This window comes from Leptodactylus fuscus, chromosome 5 (assembly GCF_031893055.1).
Source record: "Leptodactylus fuscus isolate aLepFus1 chromosome 5, aLepFus1.hap2, whole genome shotgun sequence".
Taxonomy (NCBI): Eukaryota; Metazoa; Chordata; class Amphibia; order Anura; family Leptodactylidae; genus Leptodactylus; species Leptodactylus fuscus.
This window is the reverse complement of record NC_134269.1, coordinates 221,497,854-221,516,152: the sequence shown is the minus strand read 5'-3', so window position 1 is coordinate 221,516,152 and position 18,299 is coordinate 221,497,854. Positions and strand designations below refer to the sequence as shown.

The following is an 18,299-nucleotide window of genomic DNA, read 5'->3' as shown; positions in this document are numbered from 1 at the left end:
ACTAGAGATCAGCGGTGACATCACTGAGAATACAGCCTATCCGTATACTAGAGATCAGCGGTGACATCACTGAGAATACAGCCTATGTATATACTAGAGATCAGCGGTGACATCACTGAGAATACAGCCTATCCGTATACTAGAGATCAGCGGTGACATCACTGAGAATACAGCCTATCCATATACTAGAGATCAGCGGTGACATCACTGAGAATACAGCCTATCCGTATACTAGAGATCAGCGGTGACATCACTGAGAATACAGCCTATCCGTATACTAGAGATCAGCAGTGACATCACTGAGAATACAGCCTATCCGTATACTAGAGAGCAGCGGTGACATCACTGAGAATACAGCCTATCCGTATACTAGAGAGCAGCGGTGACATCACTGAGAATACAGCCTATCCGTATACTAGAGAGCAGTGACATCACTGAGAATACAGCCTATCCGTATACTAGAGAGCTGTGACATCACTGAGAATACAGTCTATCCGTATACTAGAGAGCAGCGGTGACATCACTGAGAATACAGTCTATCCGTATACTAGAGAGCAGCGGTGCCATCACTGAGAATACAGCCTATCCGTATACTAGAGAGCGGTGACATCACTGAGAATACAGCCTATCCGTATACTAGAGAGCGGTGACATCGCTGAGAATACAGCCTATGTATATACTAGAGAGTGGTGACATCGCTGAGAATACAGCCTATCCGTATACTAGAGAGCGGTGACATCGCTGAGAATACAGCCTATGTATATACTAGAGAGTGGTGACATCACTGAGAATACAGCCTATCCGTATACTAGAGAGCAGCGGTGACATCACTGAGAATACAGCCTATCCGTATACTAGAGAGCGGTGACATCACTGAGAATACAGCCTATCCGTATACTAGAGAGCAGTGACATCACTGAGAATACAGCCTATCCGTATACTAGAGAGCAGCGGTGACATCGCTGAGAATACAGCCTATCCGTATACTAGAGAGCAGTGACATCACTGAGAATACAGCCTATCTGTATACTAGAGAGCAGCGGTGACATCACTGAGCATACAACCTATCCGTATACTAGAGATTAGCGGTGACATCGCTGAGAATACAGCCTATCCGTATACTAGAGAGCAGCGGTGACATCACTGAGAATACAGCCTATCCGTATACTAGAGATTAGCGGTGACATCGCTGAGAATACAGCCTATCCGTATACTAGAGAGCAGCGGTGACATCACTGAGAATACAGCCTATCCGTATACTAGAGAGCAGCGGTGACATCGCTGAGAATACAGCCTATCCGTATACTAGAGAGCAGCGGTGCCATCACTGAGAATACAGCCTATCCGTATACTAGAGAGCGGTGACATCGCTGAGAATACAGCCTATCCGTATACTAGAGAGCAGTGACATCACTGAGAATACAGCCTATCCGTATACTAGAGAGCGGTGACATCACTGAGAATACAGCCTATCCGTATACTAGAGAGCGGTGACATCACTGAGAATACAGCCTATCCGTATACTAGAGAGCGGTGACATCACTGAGAATACAGCCTATCCGTATACTAGAGAGTGGTGACATCGCTGAGAATACAGCCTATGTATATACTAGAGAGTGGTGACATCGCTGAGAATACAGCCTATCCGTATACTAGAGAGCAGCGGTGACATCACTGAGAATACAGCCTATCCGTATACTAGAGAGCGGTGCCATCACTGAGAATACAGCCTATCCGTATACTAGAGAGTGGTGACATCGCTGAGAATACAGCCTATCCGTATACTAGAGAGCAGCGGTGACATCACTGAGAATACAGCCTATCCGTATACTAGAGAGCGGTGACATCACTGAGAATACAGCCTATCCGTATACTAGAGAGCGGTGACATCACTGAGAATACAGCCTATCCGTATACTAGAGAGCGGTGACATCACTGAGAATACAGCCTATCCGTATACTAGAGAGTGGTGACATCGCTGAGAATACAGCCTATGTATATACTAGAGAGTGGTGACATCACTGAGAATACAGCCTATCCGTATACTAGAGAGCAGTGACATCACTGAGAATACAGCCTATCCGTATACTAGAGAGCAGCGGTGACATCACTGAGAATACAGCCTATCCGTATACTAGAGAGCAGCGGTGACATCGCTGAGAATACAGCCTATCCGTATACTAGAGAGCAGCGGTGACATCACTGAGAATACAGCCTATCCGTATACTAGAGAGCAGCGGTGACATCGCTGAGAATACAGCCTATCCGTATACTAGAGATTAGCGGTGACATCACTGAGAATACAGCCTATCCGTATACTAGAGAGCGGTGACATCACTGAGAATACAGCCTATCCGTATACTAGAGAGTGGTGACATCGCTGAGAATACAGCCTATGTATATACTAGAGAGTGGTGACATCGCTGAGAATACAGCCTATCCGTATACTAGAGAGCGGTGACATCACTGAGAATACAGCCTATCCGTATACTAGAGAGCAGCGGTGACATCACTGAGAATACAGCCTATCCGTATACTAGAGAGCGGTGACATCGCTGAGAGTACAGCCTATCCGTATACTAGAGAGCGGTGACATCACTGAGAATACAGCCTATCCGTATACTAGAGAGCGGTGACATCACTGCGGATACATGGATGGAATGGCTCCCTTACAGTGTTAGTTTCGTGCAGGGTTAGGCTCACACACGTTCCTTCCGGGGCGCTCCGCGTTCCTACCAGCAGACAGCAGCAGCTCCTCACTGAAGGATATGGATTTCCTCAGCCGCAGGCGGCCATGACTAGTGTGTGGTGGGGAGACGATAGAGGCCAGGAGGGCGCTATGGGACTGTCTGAGGCTCGGGGGGTCAGACATCAGAGAGGGGGAACTGGGGGAGGCGAAAATTCGAAGACCTTTTGGAATGAGAGCTGTAGAAGGACAGAATGAGGAAGAACAGAAAGAAGGAAGAACAGAACATACGTGACAGAAAATAAGGAACAGAATATATACTGACCGGGGTATAGATACATACTGACCGGAGTATAGATATATATACTGACCGGGGTATAGATACATACTGACCGGAGTATAGATATATATACTGACCGGGGTATAGATACATACTGACCGGAGTATAGATATATATGCTGACCGGGGTATAGATATATATACTGACCGGGGTATAGATATATATACTGACCGAGGTATAGATATATATACTGACCGGGGTATAGATACATACTGACCGGGGTATAGATACATACTGACCGGGGTATAGATACATACTGACCGGAGTATAGATATATATACTGACCGGGGTATAGATATATATACTGACCGGGGTATAGATATATATACTGACCGAGGTATAGATATATATACTGACCGGGGTATAGATACATACTGACCGGAGTATAGATATATATACTGACCGGGGTATGGATATATATACTGACTGTGGTATAGATACATACTGACCGGGGTATAGATATATATACTGACCGGGGTATAGATATATATACTGACCGGGGTATAGATAAATACTGACCGAGGTATAGATATATATACTGACCGGGGTATAGATACATACTGACCGGAGTATAGATATATACTGACCGGGGTATAGATATATATACTGACCGGGGTATAGATATATATACTGACCGGGGTATAGATAAATACTGACCGAGGTATAGATATATATACTGACCGGGGTATAGATACATACTGACCGGAGTATAGATATATATACTGACCGAGGTATAGATATATATACTGACCGGGGTATAGATATATATACTGACCGGGGTATAGATATATACTGACCGGGGTATAGATATATACTGACCGGGGCATAGATACATACTGACCAGGGCATAGATACATACTGACCAGGGCATAGATACATACTGACCGGGGTATAGATACATACTGACCGGAGTATAGATATATATACTGACCGGGGTATAGATATATATACTGACCGGGGTATAGATACATACTGACCGGGGTATAGATATATATACTGACCGTGGTATAGAAATATACTGACCGGGGTATGGATATATATACTGACTGTGGTATAGATATATACTGACCGGGGTATAGATATATATACTGACCGGGGTATAGATATATATACTGACTGGGGTATAGATATATATACTGACCGGGGTATAGATATATATACTGACCGGGGTATAGATATATATACTGACCGGGGTATAGATATATACTGACCGGGGTATAGATATATATACTGACCGGGGTATAGATATATATACTGACCGGGGTATAGATATATATACTGACCGGGGTATAGATACATACTGACCGGGGTATACATATATATACTGGCCGGGGTATAGATATATACTGACCGGGGTATAGATATATATACTGACTGGGGTATAGATATATATACTGACCGGGGTATAGATACATACTGACCGGGGTATACATATATATACTGGCCGGGGTATAGATATATACTGACCGGGGTATAGATATATATACTGACCGGGGTATAGATATATATACTGACCGGGGTATAGATATATATACCGACCGGGGTATAGATATATACTGACCTGGGTATAGCTATATACTGGAGATCCCGGGGGTACAGCTATATACTGATCGGGGTACAGCTATATACTGCAGGCTGAGTGATGTTATGTACGGAGTACAGAGAAATAGTGCAGGCCCTGCTGGTCTGGAGTACAGTTCTGGAGACCCCCTCCCTGCAGAGGGACCCTATGTAATGGGGAGCAGAAAGTCCTGCAGGAGGACCCTATGTAACAGGGAGCAAACAGTCCTGCAGGAGGACCCTATGTAATGGGGAGCAGACAGCCCTATAGGGGGACCCTATGTAACAGGGAGCAAACAGTCCTGCAGGAGGACCCTATGTAATGGGGAGCAGACAGCCCTATAGGGGGACCTATGTAATGGGGAGCAGACAGCCCTATAGGGGGACCTATGTAATGGGGAGCAGACAGCCCTATAGGGGGACCCTATGTAATGGGGAGCAGACAGCCCTATAGGGGGACCCTATGTAATGGGGGAACAGACAGTCCTGCATGGGGACCCTATGTAATGGGGAGAAAACAGTCCTGTAGGACGACCCTATATAATGGGGAGCAGACAGTCCTGCAAGGGGACCATATGTAATGGGGAGCAGACAGTCCTATAGGGGGACCCTATGTAATGGGGAGCAGACAGCCCTATAGGGGGACCCTATGTAATGGGGAGCAGACAGCCCTGCAGGGGGACCCTATGTAATGGGGAGCAGAAAGTCCTGCAGGGGGACCCTATGTAATGGGGAGCACACAACCCTATAGGGGGACCCTATGTAATGGGGAGCAGACAGCCCTATAGGGGGACCCTATGTAATGGGGAGCAGACAGCCCTATAGGAGGACCCTATGTAATGGGGAGCAGAAAGCCCTGCAGGGGGACCCTATGTAATGGGGAGCAGACAGCCCTATAGGAGGACCCTATGTAATGGGGAGCAGACAGCCCTATAGGGGGACCCTATGTAATGGGGAGCAAACAGTCCTGTAGGAGGACCCTATGTAATGGGGAGCAGACAGCCCTATAGGGGGACCCTATGTAATGGGGAGCAGAAAGTCCTGTAGGAGGACCCTATGTAATGGGGAGCCGACAGTCCTATAGGGGGACCTATGTAATGGGGAGCAGACAGCCCTATAGGGGGACCCTATGTAATGGGGAGCAGACAGCCCTATAGGGGGACCCTATGTAATGGGGAGCAGACAGCCCTGCAGGGGGACCCTATGTAATGGGGAGCAAACAGCCCTATAGGAGGACCCTATGTAATGGGGAGCAGACAGCCCTATAGGAGGACCCTATGTAATGGGGAGCAGACAGCCCTATAGGAGGACCCTATGTAATGGGGAGCAGAAAGCCCTGCAGGGGGACCCTATGTAATGGGGAGCAGACAGCCCTATAGGAGGACCCTATGTAATGGGGAGCAGACAGCCCTATAGGGGGACCCTATGTAATGGGGAGCAAACAGTCCTGTAGGGGGACCCTATGTAATGGGGAGCAGACAGCCCTATAGGGGGACCCTATGTAATGGGGAGCAGACAGCCCTATAGGGAGACCCTATGTAATGGGGAGCAGACAGCCCTATAGGGGGACCCTATGTAATGGGGAGCAGACAGTCCTGTAGGAGGGTGCCTATGTAATGGGGAGCAGACAGCCCTATATGGGGGGACCTATGTAATGGGGAGCAGACAGCCCTGTAGGGGGACCCTATGTAATGGGGGAGCAGACAGCCCTATAGGGGGACCCTATGTAATGGGGAGCAGACAGCCCTATAGGGGGACCCTATGTAATGGGGAGCAGACAGCCCTATAGGGGAACCCTATGTAATGGGGAGCAGACAGCCCTATAGGGGGACCCTATGTAATGGGGAGCAGACAGCCCTATAGGGGGACCCTATGTAATGGGGAGCAGACAGCCCTATAGGGGGACCCTATGTAATGGGGAGCAGACAGCCCTATAGGGGGACCCTATGTAATGGGGATCAGACAGCCCTATAGGGGGACCCTATGTAATGGGGAGCAGACAGCCCTATAGGGGGACCCTATGTAATGGGGAGCAGACAGCCCTGCAGGGGGACCCTATGTAATGGGGAGCAGACAGCCCTATAGGGGAACCCTATGTAATGGGGAGCAGACAGCCCTATAGGGGGACCCTATGTAATGGGGAGCAGACAGCCCTGCAAGGGGACCCTATGTAATGGGGAGCAGACAGCCCTATAGGAGGACCCTATGTAATGGGGAGCAGACAGCCCTATAGGGGGACCCTATGTAATGGGGAGCAGACAGCCCTATAGGGGGACCTATGTAATGGGGAGCAGACAGTCCTGTAGGAGGGTGCCTATGTAATGGGGAGCAGACAGCCCTATAGGGGGACCCTATGTAATGGGGAGCAGACAGTCCTGTAGGAGGGTGCCTATGTAATGGGGAGCAGACAGCCCTATAGGGGGACCTATGTAATGGGGAGCAGACAGCCCTATAGGGGGACCCTATGTAATGGGGAGCAGACAGCCCTATAGGGGGACCTATGTAATGGGGAGCAGACAGCGCTATAGGGGGACCCTATGTAATGGGGAACAGACAGCCCTATAGGGGGACCCTATGTAATGGGGAGCAGACAGCCCTATAGGGGGACCCTATGTAATGGGGAGCAGACAGCCCTATAGGAGGACCCTATGTAATGGGGAGCAGACAGCCCTATAGGGGGACCTATGTAATGGGGAGCAGACAGCCCTATAGGGGGACCTATGTAATGGGGAGCAGACAGCCCTATAGGAGGACCCTATGTAATGGGGAGCAGACAGCCCTATAGGGGGACCCTATGTAATGGGGAGCAGACAGCCCTATAGGGGGACCTATGTAATGGTGAGCAGACAGCCCTATAGGAGGACCCTATGTAATGGGGAGCAGACAGCCCTATAGGGGGACCCTATGTAATGGGGAGCAGACAGCCCTATAGGGGGACCCTATGTAATGGGGAGCAGACAGCCCTATAGGGGGACCCTATGTAATGGGGAGCAGACAGCCCTATAGGGGGACCCTATGTAATGGGGAGCAGACAGCCCTATAGGGGGACCCTATGTAATGGGGAGCAGACAGCCCTATAGGGGGACCCTATGTAATGGGGAGCAGACAGCCCTATAGGGGGACCTATGTAATGGGGAGCAGACAGCCCTATAGGGGGCGCCTTCCTGTCATTCCCGCCGCTCAGATGTCTATTTGATAATTTGCAGCAATGGAGAAAATAAATGATAAAAATCAACAAAAAAAGAACCAAAAAAAGGAGAAATAAATGAAAGAAGAGAAATGGAGGAGGGGGCGTCTTACCGGTCTTAGGAGTCAGACTCAGATCTGTGTCTGAAGAGGAGGACTGGCGGCTGTAGGACTTGGAAGGTGAAAAGGAATAGGTTTGGTTTTTCAGAGGGGTGGAGGGTCCGGATGAGTGAGTATTGGGGACAAGCTCCTCACTGAAGGGGGTCCTGTCAGAAGAAGGGGGAGATATAGTAAGTCACCCCTGGAATAAATCACATGGGGGTGGGGCCACCATGACTGGGGTGGGTAGGAATGATTGGGGGAGGGGAGGCCTCCAGTTGTCAGTGCCGCACCTCTGGCCAGCGTCTGCCACCAAACACACCCGCAAAATCAGCACAAAAGCAAAAGAAGCCAAAAAATCTCCAGGATCAGAACAACAGCCAGACAGAGAAGAAGAAGAAGAAGAAGAAGAAGAAGAAGAGGCAGCGGTGGCAGCGGCAGCAGTGGGGTCCTTCGCACTGCCCGGGGCCTACACACGTTTCCTTATCCACCAGCTTGACTATCATGCAGCAGCTACAAGGCTCTAGCACTAGGGGTCACTTACCTGCTGCCTCTTCACTGACCCCCAGCGGCGGGGGAGCTCCGCTCTGACCCCATGAAATTCGCCTCCACTTGTAGATTGCAAGTCACCTACATCTCTGATATTCCAGTCCTGTCCAGAGCGGCAGCGCAGAGATCTGCTGGTCTTTGGTGCCGTCCGGACCTCTGATGTCAATATGTAACTGACTGCAGCTCTGGATGTGAATGGAGTATATGACATGACAACAGCAGAATGGTGACTGCAGCTCTGGATGTGATTGAGGTGGGAGACATGAGAAGCCAATCCCTTGTGTGTCTGGTGGTGGGGCCGAGCTGAGGGTCAGTGGAGAGGACTCTGCGCACCTATCCAGGGTACCCTGCCCGCCTGCCTCCACCCCGCTCCTTGGGTGAGCAGTCTCGTACCAGTGTAGATGAGAGTGGGGACAGACACAGAGAAGTTCTGAGTAAGTCGCGAGCCAGAAGCAGTGTGAATAGGGCTGTTGTGAGTCGAGCGATATCCGTGGCTTGGTGGCTGGACCAGCGGAGACCTGGGAGAGGCGGCAGCAACACGAGGAAGAAAAGAGAACAGGACACAAGGTCTAGAGGTTAGGAAGGAACGACTGAGAAGTGGTTAGTGGAAGATGCCCAATCCTAGAGACAAGCAAGAAGGAAGAGCGCCACACCCTGCACACACCAAGACTGACACCTACACCACACACACATCACAGGGAGGCCGGGAGAGGCACCTTATACTGCAACTACCATACTGCAGAGCTCTGCTCACTATTCTGCTGGTCACTGTGTACATACATTACATTACTTATCCTGTATTATACCCCAGAGCTGCGCTCACTATTCTGCTGGTGCAGTCACTGTGTACATACATTACATTACTTATCCTGTATTATACTCCAGAGCTGCGCTCACTATTCTGCTGGTACAGTCACTGTGTACATACATTACATTACATCCTGTATTATACTGCAGAGCTGCGCTCACTATTCTGCTGGTACAGACACTGTGTACATACATTACATTACTTATCCTGTATTATACCCCAGAGCTGCGCTCACTATTCTGCTGGTCACTGTGTACATACATTACATTACTTATCCTGTATTATATACTCCAGAGCTGCGCTCACTATTCTGCTGGTGCAGTCACTGTGTACATACGTTACTTATCCTGTATTATACTCCAGAGCTGCGCTCACTATTCTGCTGGTGCAGTCACTGTGTACACACATTACTTATCCTGTATTATACTCCAGAGCTGCGCTCACTATTCTGCTGGTACAGTCACTGTGTACATACATTACATTACTTATCCTGTATTATACTCCAGAGCTGCGCTCACTATTCTGCTGGTCACTGTGTACATACATTACATTACTTATCCTGTATTATACCCCAGAGCTGCGCTCACTATTCTGCTGGTGCAGTCACTGTGTACATACATTACATTACTTATCCTGTATTATACTCCAGAGCTGCGCTCACTATTCTGCTGGTGCAGTCACTGTGTACATACATTACATTACTCATCCTGTATTATACCCCAGAGCTGCGCTCACTATTCTGCTGGTGCAGTCACTGTGTACATACATTACATTACTTATCCTGTATTATACTCCAGAGCTGCGCTCACTATTCTGCTGGTGCAGTCACTGTGTACATACATTACATTACTTATCCTGTATTATACTCCAGAGCTGCGCTCACTATTCTGCTGGTGCAGTCACTGTGTACATACATTACATTACTTATCCTGTATTATACTCCAGAGCTGCGCTCACTATTCTGCTCGTGCACTCACTGTGTACATACATTACATTACTTATCCTGTATTATACTCCAGAGCTGCGCTCACTATTCTGCTGGTACAGTCACTGTGTACATACATTACATTACTTATCCTGTATTATACTCCAGAGCTGCGCTCACTATTCTGCTGGTACAGTCCCTGTGTACATACATTACATTACTTATCCTGTATTATACTCCAGAGCTGCGCTCACTATTCTGCTCGTGCACTCACTGTGTACATACATTACATTACTTATCCTGTATTATACTCCAGAGCTGCGCTCACTATTCTGTTTTGCTGTGTGCAGGGCTGCTGTTGTTATAGCGCCCTCCCCTGGAGGACATGTTCCTATATGGGTCTATACTTACTCCTTCAGCTCTTTACATGGGGAGTGACAGGCTGGAGGGAATGGTGTTGGGTTGGCGAGTTTATCCAGGGTACAGGCGGTTCCGATGGCTCGCACCACCAGCCCGGACTCCCCCTCCAGATCGAAGCACTGCAGGTAGCCCACCACGGCGTTGCCGCGCATCTCCAGCACCTTCAGGCCAATCTTCCGCTGCAGTTCACCTGGTGACAATGACAGGACATGAGGATGGAAGTGATTCTGGGCAGGACAGCTCCCCCTGGTGTTGGGGGGGGATGTTGTAAAACCACCTGAAAACATTACAGCAATGCCAGGAGTAAACACGGCCCCCTCGCCCTGTGGCCCCTGACCTCTGACCCGCTGGAATGTTGGATTATTTCTCCTATTTTTGGGGATGATGACGCCGGCGCAGCCCAGAAATAACCTTTGTATCGCTTATCTGAGGACGCCAGAGCCGCGCTGACATAACCGGAGACCTTTGTGACCGCAGGCGGCTGCGAATCCTGAACTATAACCGGTGATGAGCGCTCGCTCACTGCCAATACATTATATAAGGGGTAAAGGTCAGAGGGGGGCGCTCTACTACACCTGTGACACTATATAGTCATGGTCTCACCTATAGCGCAGATTGTGCCCTCACCCACCTGACATCAGAGAGATCAGACGCTGCCGCGCCTCATTGGATGCTCTCGGGGTCCGGATTCGATCGATCCACTGATATTCCGGATCTTCATTCACCACCAGCTCCTCCACAAAGCCATGGATGACGACCACGCGGTACGACTTAGGGATGGACGTGGCTGCAACAGAAGTATAGAAGGCCGGGGCACGTGTCATCTCCAGACTGAATCTGCCTGCAGCTAGAGGGCGCTGCATGTATACTGTATATACCTCCTCCAGCCAGGCGTATGTACCACCCGCTGCTCCTAGAGGGCGCTGCATGTATACTGTATATACCTCCTCCAGCCAGGCGTATGTACCACCCCCTGCACCTAGAGGGCGCTGCATGTATACTGTATATACCTCTCCAGCCAGGCGTATGTACCACCCCCTACACCTAGAGGGCGCTGCATGTATACTGTATATACCTCTCCAGCCAGGCGTATGTACCACCCGCTGCTCCTAGAGGGCGCTGCATGTATACTGTATATACCTCTCCAGCCAGGCGTATGTACCACCCCCTGCACCTAGAGGGCGCTGCATGTATACTGTATATACCTCCTCCAGCCAGGCGTATGTACCACCCGCTGCTCCTAGAGGGCGCTGCATGTATACTGTATATACCTCCTCCAGCCAGGTGTATGTACCACCCCCTGCATCTAGAGGGCGCTGCATGTATACTGTATATACCTCTCCAGCCAGGCGTATGTACCACCCGCTGCTCCTAGAGGGCGCTGCATGTATACTGTATATACCTCTCCAGCCAGGCGTATGTACCACCCCCTGCACCTAGAGGGCGCTGCATGTATACTGTATATACCTCCTCCAGCCAGGCGTATGTACCACCCGCTGCTCCTAGAGGGCGCTGCATGTATACTGTATATACCTCCTCCAGCCAGGTGTATGTACCACCCCCTGCATCTAGAGGGCGCTGCATGTATACTGTATATACCTCCTCCAGCCAGGCGTATGTACCACCCCCTGCATCTAGAGGGCGCTGCATGTATACTGTATATACCTCTCCAGCCAGGCGTATGTACCACCCCCTGCATCTAGAGGGCGCTGCATGTATACTGTATATACCTCTCCAGCCAGGCGTATGTACCACCCCCTGCACCTAGAGGGCGCTGCATGTATACTGTATATACCTCCTCCAGCCAGGCGTATGTACCACCCGCTGCTCCTAGAGGGCGCTGCATGTATACTGTATATACCTCCTCCAGCCAGGCGTATGTACCACCCGCTGCTCCTAGAGGGCGCTGCATGTATACTGTATATACCTCTCCAGCCAGGCGTATGTACCACCCGCTGCTCCTAGAGGGCGCTGCATGTATACTGTATATACCTCCTCCAGCCAGGCGTATGTACCACCCGCTGCTCCTAGAGGGCGCTGCATGTATACTGTATATACCTCCTCCAGCCAGGTGTATGTACCACCCCCTGCATCTAGAGGGCGCTGCACATATCCCACAGCAAGGCACCTCCCTACAGCCAGACACATGTACCACCTCCCAGCAGCTAGAGGGCGCTGCACATATATCACTTACTGCAGAAGAACTTGACTCCACAGGACGATTGTCGGAAACGATTCAGGTCATTGAATAGATCGACTTTCACCACCACACTGATCTCACCGCGGATCCCTGTACGAGGAGAGAGCAACAGGACGCAACAATTAGTTACGCAAAGCGGACTAGGATGGGCGGAGCCACACAATGAGGACTAGGACGGGCGGAGCCACACAAAGCGGACTAGGACGAGCGGAGCCACACAATGAGGACTAGGACGGGCGGAGCCACACAAAGCGGACTAGGACGGGCGGAGCCACACAAAGCGGACTAGGACGGGCGGAGCCACACAAAGCGGACTAGGACGGGCGGAGCCACACAATGAGGACTAGGATGGGCGGAGCCACACAAAGCGGACTAGGATGGGCGGAGCCACACAATGAGGACTAAGATGGGCGGAGCCACACAATGAGGACTAGGATGGGCGGAGCAACACAATATGGATTAGGACGGGCGGAGCCACACAAAGCGGACTAGGACGAGCGGAGCCACACAAAGCGGACTAGGACGAGCGGAGCCACACAATATGGACTAGGACGAGCGGAGCCACACAAAGCGGACTAGGACGAGCGGAGCCACACAAACCGGACTAGGACGAGCGGAGCAACACAAAGCGGACTAGGACGAGCGGAGCCACACAAACCGGACTAGGACGAGCGGAGCGACACAATATGGACTAGGACGAGCGGAGCGACACAAAGCGGACTAGGACGAGCGGAGCGACACAAAGCGGACTAGGACGAGCGGAGCCACACAAACCGGACTAGGACGAGCGGAGCGACACAATATGGACTAGGACGAGCGGAGCGACACAAAGCGGACTAGGACGAGCGGAGCCACACAAAGCGGACTAGGACGAGCGGAGCCACACAAACCGGACTAGGACGAGCGGAGCCACACAAAGCGGACTAGGACGAGCGGAGCGACACAAACCGGACTAGGACGAGCGGAGCCACACAAACCGGACTAGGACGAGCGGAGCGACACAATATGGACTAGGACGAGCGGAGCCACACAAACCGGACTAGGACGAGCGGAGCCACACAAACCGGACTAGGACGAGCGGAGCCACACAAACCGGACTAGGACGAGCGGAGCGACACAATATGGACTAGGACGAGCGGAGCCACACAAAGCGGACTAGGACGAGCGGAGCCACACAATATGGACTAGGACGAGCGGAGCCACACAAAGCGGACTAGGACGGGCGGAGCCACACAAAGCGGACTAGGACGAGCGGAGCCACACAAAGCGGACTAGGACGAGCGGAGCAACACAATATGGACTAGGACGAGCGGAGCGACACAATATGGACTAGGACGAGCGGAGCGACACAATATGGACTAGGACGAGCGGAGCCACACAATATGGACTAGGACGAGCGGAGCAACACAATATGGACTAGGACGAGCGGAGCAACACAAAGCGGACTAGGACGGGCGGAGCCACACAAAGCGGACTAGGATGAGCGGAGCCACACAAAGCGGACTAGGACGAGCGGAGCAACACAATATGGACTAGGACGAGCGGAGCCACACAATATGGACTAGGACGAGCGGAGCCACACAATATGGACTAGGACGAGCGGAGCCACACAATATGGACTAGGACGAGCGGAGCCACACAATATGGACTAGGACGAGCGGAGCCACACAATATGGACTAGGACGAGCGGAGCCACACAAAGCGGACTAGGACGGGCGGAGCCACACAAAGCGGACTAGGACGAGCGGAGCAACACAATGAGGACTAGGACGAGCGGAGCCACACAATATGGACTAGGACGAGCGGAGCAACACAAAGCGGACTAGGACGGGCGGAGCCACACAAAGCGGACTAGGACGAGCGGAGCCACACAAACCGGACTAGGACGAGCGGAGCCACACAAAGCGGACTAGGACGAGCGGAGCAACACAATATGGACTAGGACGAGCGGAGCAACACAATATGGATTAGGACGGGCGGAGCCACACAATGAGGACTAGGACGAGCGGAGCCACACAATATGGACTAGGACGAGCGGAGCCACACAAAGCGGACTAGGACGAGCGGAGCCACACAAAGCGGACTAGGACGAGCGGAGCCACACAAAGCGGACTAGGACGAGCGGAGCCACACAAAGCGGACTAGGACGAGCGGAGCCACACAAAGCGGACTAGGACGAGCGGAGCCACACAAAGCGGACTAGGACGAGCGGAGCCACACAAAGCGGACTAGGACGAGCGGAGCCACACAAAGCGGACTAGGACGAGCGGAGCAACACAATATGGACTAGGACGAGCGGAGCAACACAAAGCGGACTAGGACGAGCGGAGCCACACAATATGGACTAGGACGAGCGGAGCCACACAATATGGACTAGGACGAGCGGAGCCACACAAAGCGGACTAGGACGAGCGGAGCCACACAAAGCGGACTAGGACGAGCGGAGCCACACAAAGCGGACTAGGACGAGCGGAGCAACACAATATGGACTAGGACGAGCGGAGCAACACAAAGCGGACTAGGACGAGCGGAGCCACACAAACCGGACTAGGACGAACGGAGCCACACAATATGGACTAGGACGAGCGGAGCCACACAAAGCGGACTAGGACGAGCGGAGCGACACAAAGCGGACTAGGACGAGCGGAGCCACACAAAGCGGACTAGGACGAGCGGAGCAACACAATATGGACTAGGACGAGCGGAGCAACACAAAGCGGACTAGGACGAGCGGAGCCACACAATATGGACTAGGACGAGCGGAGCCACACAATATGGACTAGGACGAGCGGAGCCACACAATATGGACTAGGACGAGCGGAGCCACACAATATGGACTAGGACGAGCGGAGCCACACAAACCGGACTAGGACGAGCGGAGCGACACAATATGGACTAGGACGAGCGGAGCAACACAAAGCGGACTAGGACGAGCGGAGCCACACAAAGCGGACTAGGACGAGCGGAGCAACACAATATGGACTAGGACGAGCGGAGCAACACAAAGCGGACTAGGACGAGCGGAGCCACACAATATGGACTAGGACGAGCGGAGCCACACAAACCGGACTAGGACGAGCGGAGCGACACAATATGGACTAGGACGAGCGGAGCAACACAAAGCGGACTAGGACGAGCGGAGCCACACAATATGGACTAGGACGAGCGGAGCCACACAATATGGACTAGGACGAGCGGAGCCACACAAAGCGGACTAGGACGAGCGGAGCAATACAATATGGATTAGGACGGGCGGAGCCACACAAAGCGGACTAGGACGAGCGGAGCAACACAATATGGACTAGGATGGGCGGAGCCACACAAAGCGGACTAGGACGAGCGGAGCCACACAAACCGGACTAGGACGAGCGGAGCCACACAATGAGGACTAGGACGAGCGGAGCGACACAATGAGGATTAGGACGGGTGGAGCCACATAATATGGACTAGGACGGGCGGAGCCACACAAACCGGACTAGGACGGGCGGAGCCACACAAAGTGGACTAGGACGGGCGGAGCCACACAATGAGGACTAGGACAGGCGGAGCCACACAATGAGGACTAGGACGGGCAGAGCCACACAATGAGGACTAGGACGGGCAGAGCCACACAATGAGGACTAGGACGGGCAGAGCCACACAATGAGGACTAGGACAGGCGGAGCCACACAATGAGGACTAGGACAGGCGGAGCCACACAATGAGGACTAGGACGGGCGGAGCCACACAATATGGACTAGGACGAGCGGAGCGACACAATGAGGATTAGGACGGGCGGAGCCACACAATATGGACTAGGATGGGCGGAGCCACACAAAGCTGACTAGGACGGGCGGAGCCACACAAAGTGGACTAGGACGGGCGGAGCCACACAATGAGGACTAGGACAGGCGGAGCCACACAATGAGGACTAGGACGAGCAGAGCCACACAATGAGGACTAGGACGGGCAGAGCCACACAATGAGGACTAGGACGAGCGGAGCGACACAGTGAGGATTAGGACGGGCGGAGCCACACAATATGGACTAGGATGGGCGGAGCCACACAAAACGGACTAGGACGGGCGGAGCCACACAAAGCGGACTAGGACGGGCGGAGCCACACAATGAGGACTAGGCTGGAGCCATGTGACATCAGGCCACTTCTCACCGTGTATGGTGTCATAGATTGGGAACCACCCGGAGATGACGGTGGCGGCCTCCGTGTACAGCAGAGGGTCGATGTCTATATACACCTTCCCAATGGCGTCATTGGCGCTGTACGTGTCGTGGTCCAGGACGGTGATCTGTAACGGCTCATCCTGCAAATCTTCATCATCCACCTGCAACACAGAGAGAAGATGCAGTAAGGGGTTAATGTCTGCAAAAGTATCTGAACCCCCCCCCCAACACAAAACCCAAAATATCCTCACCTCAAACTTGAACCATTCGGAGTTCCACTGAGGGTTCAGAGACTTGGGGTACACGTCCGTCTTAAACGTGGTATTGGCAAACTTCACCTGAAGGGTTAAACAGGAGCAAGGAAAGGGTTAAATGAGCGTATGGCTGCGGAGATCCAATGAATGCAGCTCTGGTAGTGACTGGAGTGAGGTCAGTACAGTCTGTAAGTCGGAGCCCTGCTATAAGCTGATTATTTGAGGTGCAGAGGACACAGAGGTGACGTCCATGGCTGTGGCTCGCCAGGTATGCGTGCCAGGAAGGGATATAGCCAAGATGGGCACGCCGGCACATGCCCAAACCCCGGCTGTAAGGTGGTGCTCCGACCTTCAGCCCAAAGTCAAACACAGAAAAAATACTGGTTAAAAAACAAAAAAAAAACGGAGAAGAGAAAACCCAAAGACTCAAGATTTATCTGGGGACAAAGCTGCAGCGAGACCTACCACATAAACACCGGGCCCCTGCACAGCTTACACCGCCAGCACCGAGCCCCTGCACAGGTTACACCGCCAGCACCGAGCCCCTGCACAGGTTACACCGCCAGCACCGAGCCCCTGCACAGCTTACACCGCCAGCACCGAGCCCCTGCACAGCTTACACCGCCAGCACCGAGCCCCTGCACAGCTTACACCGCCAGCACTGAGCCCCTGCACAGCTTACACCGCCAGCACCGAGCCCCTGCACAGCTTACACCGCCAGCACCGAGCCCCTGCACAGCTTACACCGCCAGCACCGAGCCCCTGCACAGCTTACACCGCCAGCACCGAGCCCCTGCACAGCTTACACCGCCAGCACCGAGCCCCTGCACAGCTTACACCGCCAGCACCGAGCCCCTGCACAGCTTACACCGCCAGCACCGAGCCCCTGCACAGGTTACACCGCCAGCACCGAGCCCCTGCACAGGTTACACTGAGCCCCTGTACAGCTTACACCGCCAGCACCGAGCCCCTGCACAGGTTACACCGCCAGCACCGAGCCCCTGCACAGCTTACACCGCCAGCACCGAGCCCCTGCACAGCTTACACCGCCAGCACCGAGCCCCTGCACAGCTTACACCGCCAGCACCGAGCACCTGCATAGCTTACACCG

The 18,299-nt window shown here is 52.4% G+C and overlaps 2 protein-coding genes across 8 annotated transcripts in view; one reads left to right on the top strand and one right to left on the bottom strand.

Moving 5' to 3' along the window:
• The window catches only part of GOLT1B (golgi transport 1B), a 266,853-nt gene extending 253,969 nt beyond the window's left edge, over positions 1-12,884 (top strand). Inside the window, exon 5 of the mRNA XM_075275489.1 lies at positions 12,873-12,884. Within this exon, the coding sequence (XP_075131590.1) occupies positions 12,873-12,874 (2 nt within the window). The 3' untranslated portion in view covers positions 12,875-12,884. The remainder of the gene's footprint in view (positions 1-12,872) is intronic.
• The window catches only part of C2CD5 (C2 calcium dependent domain containing 5), a 61,141-nt gene that overhangs the window by 39,050 nt on the left and 3,792 nt on the right, over positions 1-18,299 (bottom strand). For 4 of the 7 annotated variants that reach the window (XM_075275484.1, XM_075275485.1, XM_075275487.1 and 1 more), the window contains exons 3-8: positions 17,186-17,272; positions 16,924-17,095; positions 12,768-12,863; positions 11,205-11,360; positions 10,565-10,763; positions 7,887-8,038 (exon numbers count right to left, since the gene is read on the bottom strand). In XM_075275484.1, coding sequence (XP_075131585.1) covers positions 7,887-8,038; positions 10,565-10,763; positions 11,205-11,360; positions 12,768-12,863; positions 16,924-17,095; positions 17,186-17,272 — 862 coding nt within the window. Of the gene's footprint in view, positions 1-2,736; positions 2,926-7,886; positions 8,039-10,564; positions 10,764-11,204; positions 11,361-12,767; positions 12,864-16,923; positions 17,096-17,185; positions 17,273-18,299 lie in introns of all 7 variants that reach the window. The other 3 variants (XM_075275480.1, XM_075275481.1, XM_075275482.1) reach the window with 1 other exon arrangement.